Below are 10923 nucleotides of genomic sequence, written 5' to 3' on the forward strand. Positions count from 1 at the left end.
ATACATCTGTTTAAAATCATATCCACCTGGATGATGTACTAAAATACAGGCTGCTCAACAACATTTGGCATCATAATAGCGCTACCACGCAGCTAACACAAATTATGTACAAAAATTTCAGATTTACACATCAAATAAAAAAAAAAACATAGTTAGCTTTTTTATCTCTGTCCAGAAACATTTCCATATATGTGCTCTTATTTTCACAATATCTGATGACATGATCTATAGTCCTTAAGTTGATTAAATTCACAGAAGATTACACTCATCCCTCCAGAGATGAACATTTGGACTGATGACTATGGTCTTCTGTGTCGGTCTGAGATGTTTGCAGACTGTAGTTTTGTTCATATTCTTCCAAGACCTTCACCACATCCACACGGCCGAACTGCATGGCATCATCCCGAGGAATGTTTCCCCACCTGAATAAGAGATATGAGGTTAAATATCACCAAATGGATGAAGCTGAAGGTAAACGTGTAAAGAAACAGGGCTCTGTACCGGTCTTTCACAAAAGGGTTGACTTTGCAGGACTGTGTCAGAAATAGCACAACATCCATGTCACCTAAAACAGAAGACATAGACGGCAAATTACATTTATGATTAACAAATCATGTTTCGGATTGAAAGATTCTTATATGTTTGCAGAAAACAATTCTACTCTCTGCGGCAGCTATGTGAAGAGAGAGTCATAGTCCTCCAGCTCCATATCCATAGATGAAAGGGCAAACCTGAGCATCAATGGAGAAAGAAGGCAGTAAGTCATTTATATTTCAGTAGCACTCAAATATTTGGAGTAATAAAGACATTGTGAAGTGTATAAAATGACCTTCTCAGAGCTGAGACATCTCCACTGTGGGCTGCAGACATCAGATTCACCACTGATTTATTAGAAGAAAAGGCATTAATTGCTGGAACTAATAATCAGTCTAAAAAAAGAGTTTAATGTAGGGTATTTTCGCAACATTTGGGGTTTAAAATGGTTGATGTGAAAGCTGTTTTTCTAATTTTAGATTTACCCTGTCATCACCAGACTGCCTGCGAGGGTCTTGCTTCTTCAGAAAGTGCCTCAGAGATTGTCATAATTATGGAAGTTGAACAAAGATACCAGTTCCTAATTATGGAAGGGTTACAAAATTTGTTATTTAGATTAAATTTATGACGTGGAATTAAAAAGAGGGTGTAAAACCAACAGGACGTTGTCTGAAAACCTGACAGAAGCGGTTTCCACGGACGCTGTCCCCAACTTTGTCCACAGGGGGCGACCAACACATGACACCCATCACATTTGGCACCACCAGAAGAACTGCACCAGACTTAGCAGGTAATCCAACCTGACATGTATTGGGGTATAAAGACATGGTTTGGTACTACGACAAGTATCAGTACGACAAAATCAATTACAACTTACTACAAGAAGCTACCAGAAAAGTCCTCAATATCATATTATTCAGAAGTTTTCAAAGCTCTCCTATATATATGACATATATGTATGACCTCAAAAGGCTGAACACTTAAATTAACATTTAAATAAGTAACATTTTTAATAAGTAATTTTAAATAAGCACTTTTTAATAAAAATTATAAAAATTTAAAGTTCTATAATAACTAGGGGTTGCGCAAAATCTTAACAGATTGCACTCTTAAATGTACTTTTAATAAACAATGTTTTATAAAAAAATTGTTGTTATATAATTCGCACATGACTACATATAAAGACAGAGAGAGTAGAAACAATCCTTTTACTCACGTGGAAAGCAAACTGTCCCAAGTAGTCGTACATCCCACAGGAGTGCATGAGACTCAATGTGTTTCGTACGGCTTCTGTGCTCAGAACTCTCTCTCCTGTGATTGGACAGATACCTCCGTTAGCCAGTGTGGCAGCCAGATTCACACGTGACCTCTATGGAGCACAACTTTGAGGGACAGAAAGGAAATTCTGATAGGATTACCAGGAGTACTTTTGATTTATCAGTGAAAAAGTGGCAACCTACCTGGAAATAAAAGTCCAGTGCATCTATCATATCCGCCCCTTCAGGAAAACACTGTAAAGAAGGACGTCACAGTTGCGTTTGCAGGCAATCAACAAATCTTGCTAGTTTGCTAAAGATGCTAAAGCACAAACCTTCTTCTCTTTTAGGTAGTATATTGCGTAGTTTCTGTCTCCTGTCTCCTTCTCAGACTGGAACCTGGTGAAATGAAAATTAAACTTAAGGCAAAAGCAATGATATTGGGTGCAGAACAAGTCTAAAATGACTAATTGAAAGACATACGTTGCATTGCTGAAACCCACATACTCCCTGCCTGCCATTTTCTTCACAAACTCAACAAAATTATACTTATTTGTGACCCTGGACCACAAAATCAGTCATAAGTAGCACAGGTATATTTGTAGCAATAGCCAAAAATCATTAGGATATTAAGTAAAGATCATGTTCCATGAAGATATTTTGTAAATTTCCTAAAACCTAATTTTTGATTAGTAATTTGCATTGCCAAATACTTCATTTGGACAACTTTAAAGGCTATTTTCTCAATATTTGTATGTTTTTGCACCCTCCGATTTCCAGATTTTAGAATGGCCAAATATTGTCCTATCATAACAAACCATACATCAATAGAAAGCTTATTTATACTCAGTTTCTAAACATTAACCCTTACGACTGGTTTTGTGGTCCAGGTTCACATTTTTGTAGCAAACCGTAAGAGTTTGAAATCACATTTGGTCCATTTTTTGCGATAATGGCAATATACATACCCAAAAAGGTATATACTGTATTTTCAGGGAATAACAACTTTGGTAAGTAACTAATTACAGTCTTTTCCTTAAAAAAAAGATATTCCTAGACTTTTGTAATATAGCTGAAATGCCGTATGTACTACTTTTTATTTTAAATGGAAATATCCAACAGGTTATAACTTACATAGTCAAATTTCTCGGCCTTGTTGACACCTGGCTGTAGAGAACGAGAAAAACAACAGTAAAATTGACCAATGCATGATTTTTGTGTATTCTAGCTTGTACTGAAGAACTCAGGGAACCTAGTGCAGAGAGAGACACCCCAAAGATCAGGACTAAACTTGGTCAGATGAGGAATGTATTTTGCAACCTAAAAAAATTTATAAGGTTATATAGATAGCTATACAAATAAGTGACAAAAAATTGATTAAAATCATCCCAACCTGTCCATCATGTTGCAGTTTTGATGTGTAGTAAATATCATTGATGACACCCACAAATACCTCAAATTCTGGAATGATAAACTTCCGTCTGAAAGCGAGACTTAGCAGGACTATGTTGCCACCTACACACCTGTTACGATATTTTAAAAAAATTGCAATTAGTAAACTACCAAATATTCCTTTTCTGCGGGACGTTTGCAAATCTGTATTGTCTGACCTCGAAGAATACTCACTTTCGAAACAGCTCGCGGTCCATCATGACTTCACCAGCTGATTCCTGGACAGCTTTGCGTATTTTTTCCATGCAGTCGTGCAATCTGGGGTCAGAGGTCAGAAGGCCGGTGCTTTTTACTGCCTGTAAGATGGGAAAAATACTGTTCTGGCTTTTCTCAATCATTCAGTTTACTTTATGTAATGCCACTGTGCAATGCATTTATTGCGCAAACATTAAACACAAATGTATATAAACTGAACGACCTCCTCGCCGCATTCAGACACGTTGAGCTGCTTTTTACGATGTCTTTCGCCAGTAAACCAATAACTCATTAGTCAGTCGTAGGGTCCTGAAAGAGATCATTTTCCAGAATCTCACAAGACAAAGTCTAAAGTTTGAAGCGTTAAAGGGGGTTTAAAACTATTCCGTGTCGAAAATATCTGTCTCCAGAGTCTCGCGCGGCTGGTTTGTTTTGAGGCGCATCAACAGGTGCGCGTGGAATCCGTGGCACTTTACCAACACTGAGCTCAAGTTCACTGTCACAGATTACTGAACAACTTTCAGGCGAGTTTATACCTCCATATGCTGATTTAAGCAGTTTTTTTTAATTCTGGGAAGAATGCACAGAAAATATTCTTAGAACGTTTATTGAATTATGTTTATACAGTTATATTTACTCCATTTACCTGCAAAACAGTAGCCTAACTCTTGACAGTTTCATACAAATATAATGCCAATAGTCAAAGTTGGTGGCACTCTAGCAACCCATACATTAGATGACCAACAGGCACAAACTGGTGATGCATTTTCAAGGCACATTATAACTACTTTGTATAATGGTTCATAAATATACAAAATGACTGATAGTGTCCAGTTACCAGATAACTTTGCATCATAAATACACTATTAAATTTACAGACACATAGTGTTTGTAAACTCTAGTTACTTAGTAAGACCCCCAAATAAAGCATCATGTATCATGAGAAGGGGACGAAAGGTAAGAGTTAAATGTATCTTGCCTAAAGTTACTTGCAAATCTAGACACTTTTTGCAGGCTTTGGCAACACCAGTTTCAGGGCAATATCTACAAAGCAAGCGGGCATATAAGACAAGGGAATCCACAAGAGCTTGGCATCCCAGCCTGCGCTGTAGCGTGTTCTTGGGTGGACGGCCAGCAGGGCGTGTTCCATGCAGTTGGTCACTTTACTGAGGTCGGCGTCGCATATGGTGTTCATGATCAGCCTCTGGATCTTGATGTCTGGAGAGACAAAGAATGTGCAAATGGACTACACTCTTAAAAGTTCTTTTTTGGCATTGATGGTTCCATGAAGAACCTTTAACATCCACAGAACCTTTTCAATGCACAAAAAGTAGTTAATAGTTGAAAAAGTTTCTTTAGATTATTAAATGTTCGTCACACTATGGTTCATTTAAGAACTGTTCACTAAAAGGTTCTTTGGGAACCAAATGGTTCTTCTATTGCATTATATGGAATGTTTATTTGATATGTTTGGAGAAATGGAGAAAAGTAGTTGTTGGTGTAAATAACATACATTTATCCAAGTATTTGTCTCCATAACTCTCCTTTACTTCAGGGGTCAGCTGGTTCCAGAGGCGATGGAGTTCCCTCTCTATGGGGTCCAAGCTGGTCACCTGCGTCTTGAAGAAACCAGGTTCGATGATGCACACATTGACCCCAAAATTCTGGATGTCCCTCCTAAAATTACATCAAGAGGTTTTCTATTATGACTGAAGGTAGAGGTGGTTTCAAAGGTCCAAGCTGATACATACATCCACATAAAAACCATTGCTTTCATTGAAGTGTGATACCTGAGACAATCAGAGAAGCTCTCCACTGCGAACTTTGAGATGCAATACCCTCCACCATTAGCTGCCACTCTTCCCAACACTGATGCAACATTCACCACTCGTCCACGGGCTTGTTTGACAAGAGGGAAGAAGTTCATGGTCATCTCGATCACGCCAGTCATGTTGACTTTGAGCGTGCTTTCGAAGTCTTCGATTTTCATCCACTCTGATGGGCCCATGGGTAGGGAGCGTCCGGCGTTGTTCACGAGACCCCAAAGTCCTGAAAAGTCGGGAACAAAGATGGCACGAATGTTTCAAAAACTAATTTCGACATCTCACCTGAAACACACCTTTATCTCCAACTTCGTTTTTGGTCCATTCCACAGCCTTCTGAATGCTGGCGGTGCTGGTCACATCCAAGATGCAGGTCTTCAGGAAAGGTCCCGTCGCTCGCTTCAGATCATCTGCACCCTTTTCTGTAAGACACCCGGCTAGGACGCGGAAACCACGTTTGTCCAGGCGTTTGCACAGTAGGTGTCCAAACCCAGAGTCGCAACCAGTCACAAAAACGTGCTTCTCCGAGACCTTGGTGATCTCCAGGCTGTCCCGGTAGAACCACACCAGAACCCACAGCAGCACGAATGCACCCAAGACGTATGTGCATGTACAGTTGTTACTGTAAGCACAAAATGCATACAAAATTGACATATTTTTGAGTTTTGTTGGTGCATTTGCTTGTTTTGATAGTATTTTAATCAGACACGTTCTTACCTCAAGTACTCGTACATCGTTTCTGCCTCCTGAGTGATTCTGCAAGGATGTTTTGTAAACAATTTATTTTTGGAAGAATGCCAATGACGTAAAAGAAAGAAAAAAACACAACAATGCAGGTTTAATTATGAAGCATCCTTAATCACCACAGGGGGCACCATAACCCAACAAACACTAGTTCAAAAAGGTCTTGTGAACATTGATAAATCCTATAGAAACTCATTTAAAAATTCAAATTAGGTATTCTATGTGTTTCTAAAATGTTCTAACTATTTTATAACTATAAACTGTGGCTAATTTGTTTGTATAAATTCTTTAATTAAAATTAATGTTTGAATTATGCGCCCTTAGCTATCATTGCTTGATTTGGTTGTGTCTATAGTGTACAGAACCATCATTCAACAAACAAAAAAATCTGGTAAATAGCCAGAAATAGTAAGACTCTTGTTAGAATGATGTGACATGGTATTTGGCAGCTTATTGAACATTATTGATCCATGTGCACAGCTCTTCTTTGGTTTTAGATTATGTAGTCTAACATACGTAACACTCTCGTTTTTTTCAGAGCACATGAGAAATCTTGAACTAAGGCTCTTATGAAACAAAGGGAGACTTTTGTATCGGTGTAAAGGTTTAGAGAATGCTGTAAAATTGAAAATCCAGCACCACAGAAACACTATAAGCTTCTCAAAGCTCAAAACCTATTAGCTGCAGGGACTAATTAGGAAAGAGAAAGGTGGAGGATTCATCTCTGTGTTACGAATCGGACAAAACCAACCATTTAAGCTCCTATATGCATATTATGCTTTGAGGAATGTATACTAATTCATTATCAAACAAACAGCACTTTTATCAAAGAATTATTTATGTTTTGTATTATTTATGTTATGTATTTATTATTAATTATAAAAAAATATATATATTTATGTGCCTTCCGATAATAAAAGCATATACATACAATATTTCTAAATTATTTTTTCAGATGATATGACATAAAATTGCTAAAGAATCTTAATTATTATTAACTGAAACTTCTAAACCAGTCATACCATAGTCCAAAAAGATAAGAACATGTTACTTAACTGAAGTCCCTTATCAACATAATTTATTAAATAAATTACTTTATTTTTAACAAAAATCATAGGACATCAAATTATTACTCCAATTGATCTGATTAATAATTCAAAATTAATAAACTATACATGTTCGCAAGTGCAAATATTTAGTAAAACATCTAAAGCTGTTTATCTGTAAATAAATACATATTTAAACATTTAAATAAATGTCAATTCACGTTGTTTACTGAGGATAAATATAAGAAATTCTGCTATCGGTTAATGCAGTGAATTATCATACTTACTTTTTCCCTTCTTGGCTCTGGAGCTGGAGGTCCTGAGTGCGTTTGCTGAGTGATCTGAAGTGGGTCTGTGTCTCAGATTTATCCCTAATGCTGATCCTCTCAGACAGGGCCGCAATTTCTAATCTCCAATCTCACTGGTTTGCTGTTTGGCCATTTTTTTGTGCACTAGTGTAAGCATGATCCACAAATAGCTGGACTGGGAGGAACTTTTAAGGAGAATCATGCCAGTTCACTTTATTTTTAGGTTGATTGAATTAAGTTATTGGGAGTTTGACAGTGACATTTTTGTCGACAGCAGTTTTCAACAATTTAAATTGAAATTTGTTCAAATTATTTTATGTGACGTTTTTATGACCTCATAAAAATGACTACATGCATATTAGTAATTATAAAAAATATGAATTAGAATGTACAATTATATACAAATCCAATATATTTAGTATTTTTATAAAAATATATAAAAAATATTTGTTTCAGTATTTTTAACAATTTTATATTCATTTTAGTTAACGTTTTCAAAATTGCATTCATAATCATATTTTACTTCAGTTTTTATTTCAAGTAAGGAAAATGTCTTAGTTTGTATAACCCTGTTTAATTTTATTGTTTTAGTTGAATAACTTTGATATATATATAGGCCTATATATCCTATATGAAAATGGTCTTGAAGAGCTAAAACAATTGGTAAATCGAGTAAAAAATCATATTTTATGCAGTCCCAACAGGCAAATATTTGAAACCTGGCATGTTGTGGACTTAAAACCACCACATTCTGCGCTTACTTTTCATTTCATCTTAGTTTTACGTTTTACTCTTTCTCCTTACGTTAATCCTGAGGCTGAAAGACTTTGTTGTAAATGTGGATTATGTAGCGTCACAGTGTGTACCCGGTTTAACATGGGTTAAGTAAAAATGAACAAGCCGTGAAATCCAACAAAAACATCAATCTATTTTAGCTCACTGTTACATCTATAAAAGCTAAAAAGGACAGGGAAAACTGTAATCCTGCTACTATACGTTCATTACTGAGGCTAAATGGAAAACACGTGCCAAATGTTTTTCAAAACAGTTTGTATGAAGTTAGAAGCAGGACAGTGAATCTGTGTACAAGGGAACTTTTTTGGGGTAAAAAAATTCCAACGCAGTGGTTATAGCACAACAGATATTTTTTATTACGCGAGCATATGTAAAACGAAAATAAAAATTAACCGATTCAGAAATAAACAGTTGTTCCACCAATTCTTCACTGGAATGAACGAGACACAAATGTCTCAAACAGTGTCCATGTTTCACCAATAACTGGAGGAAAAGCCTCAGCGTTTCTGTCCATTTTGGAGCATCAGAGTCCATCCGCTCATGAAGACTCGGACTGAACCGGGCCTTTGTGCACATACTCCAGAGCGGTCGAGATCGTCCGCATGTCCATCTCGATACTTCGTGCCCAGTTCTCCACGTCTCCGATTTCCTATAAGGAAATAATCTGCTATTAAATCTGTACAGTTCTTTAAATTTGCCATCATTTCAATCCCACATGAATCAATATGTAAAAGAAAACCTATGTACTTTTAATGCCTGGTTGAAGTTCTCCACCATGTTGATCCACTGAGCCGTCTGCTTGGCAAACTGACTGGCCTGAACCTGCAGCGTCTTCACCTCATGGTCCAGCTTGCGCTGGTTGACGTACGCCTGCGCCACCCTGACCAGAAACACGTATACATTACAATGTCTCAAAGAAATAGTTGAATTTATTAAAGATGTACTCACTCTCAGGCCATCCAAGATGTGAATGAGTTTGTTTCTTCATCAGAAAAGATCTGGAGTAATGTAGCGTGTACATCGCTTGCTCACCAATGGATCCTCTGCAGTGAATGGGTGCCGTCAGAATGAGCGTCCAAACAGCTGATAAAAACACCACAAGTAATCCACACCACTCCAGTCCAACAATTAATGTCAATTCAAGCAAAAACTTGCATGTTTGTAAGAAACAAATCCATCGTTTAGACATTTCAAACCATCGCTCCTGGCCAAAATATGAATCCATAATCTATAATAATGTTTCCTCCAGTGAAAAAGTCCATCTCCGGATGTCCTTTCACATCAAAACCCACCGAAATATTTGTTTATAACTGTTCTGGATTGTAAACGGTGCTTGGTCTGTGCGTATTTCTCTACTAATTCAGACAGTTTTTCACTGGAGAAAGCAATATTATGGATAATATTTATTTTAAAAGATAAAAACGTGTTAATGATGGATTTGTTTCTTACAAACAAACAGCTTTTCACTTCACAAGATGTTAACTGTTGGACTGCAGTGGTGTGGATTATTGCGATGTTTTTATCAGCTGTTTGGACTCTCATTCTGACGGCACCCATTCACTGCAGAGCATGCATTGGTGAGCTACTGATGTAATGTTAAATTTCTCCAAATCTGTTCAGATGAAGAAAGAAACATCTACATTTTGGATGGCCTGAGGGTGAGTAAATGTTCAGCAAATGTTCATTTTTGGGCGAACTATTATGTTTTTATTCCAGTGCTGTATGCATAAATTTGTCTGTTGCAAGAAAAATGTTCTATTGCATCCAACCATGCAACTGCTTTAACAGTATCACACAACGACTGGGATTATAACCACAGTGATAATATAATCCTGCGCACCTTTACAAACATATCAAATGTATCCGGCTCACCCCACATTGAGGTGATCCACCAGAGCTTCTGTTAAACATGTTGCAGCTGCTATGGCCTCTCGTCTTCGTCTTTCTGTGCCGTATAGAAACATCAAGCATTAACAAGAATAAGCAATTATTTCATATCACTTGATTTGTATTGACAAAACCAATACAATTTTAGGTGGTTGACAGGAAATTTCAAGTAATGAAAAGAGTATCCACTGGTGTTACTCTGTGACAATTTCAGTTTTTTGTTAAATCTTTATGACCTCATATAATTTAAAAGATTACTACATGGAATATTTATGTAATATGAATTTCATATAAATCATATTGTATATATAGACACACACGTATATACATATATATGCATGTTTGTATATATTTATATATAAACAAAAGTGTATAATATATTAAAATTATTACATTATTAATTTGTTCGTAACATAAGAATTTATAAAAAATAATGTATTCTTACATTTACTTAATAAAATTCAAGCAATGTAAACAGGAAATGACAGAAAACAGGATTTGCGACTCAAATGCAAATCAATAACTAATTGCATTACTTAACGTTATATCACTGTATCAACTTTTCTTAAATACAATACTTTAACAGACAAATATGAAGATGCGTCTTTATCACAGCTAACGTTAGTCAATAGAGATTTACAGAAACGCATACCTTGTAACTCTTTCCTTTCGTTCTGTTTCGCTTGGTGTTCTTTTAATAAACGGGAGAGCATTTTGACTATTTATTGTAATGGAAATTAAAATATGTGCATTTGATAAAGTCAGTGTTCTCTAAACGTTTTGACAATCCCTGGCCTCACATGACAAGCATCTCGAAAACATACGGAAAGCGCGGAGGGACAATACGTAAACTATATTTTTAAACGGCATTTCAAAATAAAAG

The 10923-nt window shown here is 36.4% G+C and overlaps 2 protein-coding genes and 1 pseudogene across 3 annotated transcripts; all 3 read right to left on the bottom strand.

The window, feature by feature from the left end:
* Window positions 1–265: 265 nt before the first annotated feature.
* LOC306867202 (glutaminase liver isoform, mitochondrial-like) lies at window positions 266–3487 on the bottom strand (annotated as a pseudogene). Its single transcript has 10 exons — window positions 3417–3487; window positions 2274–2351; window positions 2126–2189; window positions 1751–2045; window positions 1212–1334; window positions 1020–1114; window positions 830–891; window positions 662–731; window positions 502–565; window positions 266–422 (listed from the first exon to the last, which is right to left on the bottom strand). The product of its transcript is annotated as a glutaminase liver isoform, mitochondrial-like (transcript).
* Window positions 3488–4035: 548 nt separating this feature from the next.
* Window positions 4036–7382, bottom strand: LOC306867367 (retinol dehydrogenase 7-like). The gene is made up of 6 exons (XM_079412978.1): window positions 7338–7382; window positions 5978–6016; window positions 5557–5882; window positions 5228–5486; window positions 4951–5114; window positions 4036–4655 (listed from the first exon to the last, which is right to left on the bottom strand). The coding sequence occupies exons 2-6, from the start codon at window positions 5992–5994 to the stop codon at window positions 4435–4437; spliced, it is 987 nt and encodes a 328-aa protein (XP_079269104.1). The 5' UTR covers window positions 5995–6016; window positions 7338–7382; the 3' UTR covers window positions 4036–4434.
* Window positions 7383–8267: 885 nt separating this feature from the next.
* On the bottom strand, window positions 8268–10871 carry LOC306867194 (biogenesis of lysosome-related organelles complex 1 subunit 1-like). Its single transcript, XM_079412778.1, has 4 exons — window positions 10693–10871; window positions 10026–10098; window positions 8901–9033; window positions 8268–8802 (listed from the first exon to the last, which is right to left on the bottom strand). The coding sequence occupies exons 1-4, from the start codon at window positions 10751–10753 to the stop codon at window positions 8692–8694; spliced, it is 378 nt and encodes a 125-aa protein (XP_079268904.1). The 5' UTR covers window positions 10754–10871; the 3' UTR covers window positions 8268–8691.
* Between the last annotated feature and the right edge of the window lie 52 nt (window positions 10872–10923).

Source organism: Barbus barbus (genome assembly GCF_936440315.1).
Source record: "Barbus barbus genome assembly, chromosome: 49".
Lineage (NCBI taxonomy): Eukaryota > Metazoa > Chordata > Actinopteri > Cypriniformes > Cyprinidae > Barbus > Barbus barbus.

Coding starts and splice junctions, on each gene's coding strand:
- LOC306867367 (XM_079412978.1), bottom strand. Junction 5,487..5,556: donor AAACGAAGTTGGAGATAAAG/GTGTGTTTCAGG, acceptor CCGACTTTTCAG/GACTTTGGGGTCTCGTGAAC. Junction 5,115..5,227: donor AGCTTCTCTGATTGTCTCAG/GTATCACACTTC, acceptor ATGTAATTTTAG/GAGGGACATCCAGAATTTTG.
- LOC306867194 (XM_079412778.1), bottom strand. CDS start 10,753: ATGCTCTCCCGTTTATTAAAAGAACACCAAGCGAAACAGAACGAAAGG. Junction 10,099..10,692: donor CGAAAGGAAAGAGTTACAAG/GTATGCGTTTCT, acceptor TATACGGCACAG/AAAGACGAAGACGAGAGGCC. Junction 9,034..10,025: donor GTGGATCACCTCAATGTGGG/GTGAGCCGGATA, acceptor GTTTCTGGTCAG/GGTGGCGCAGGCGTACGTCA.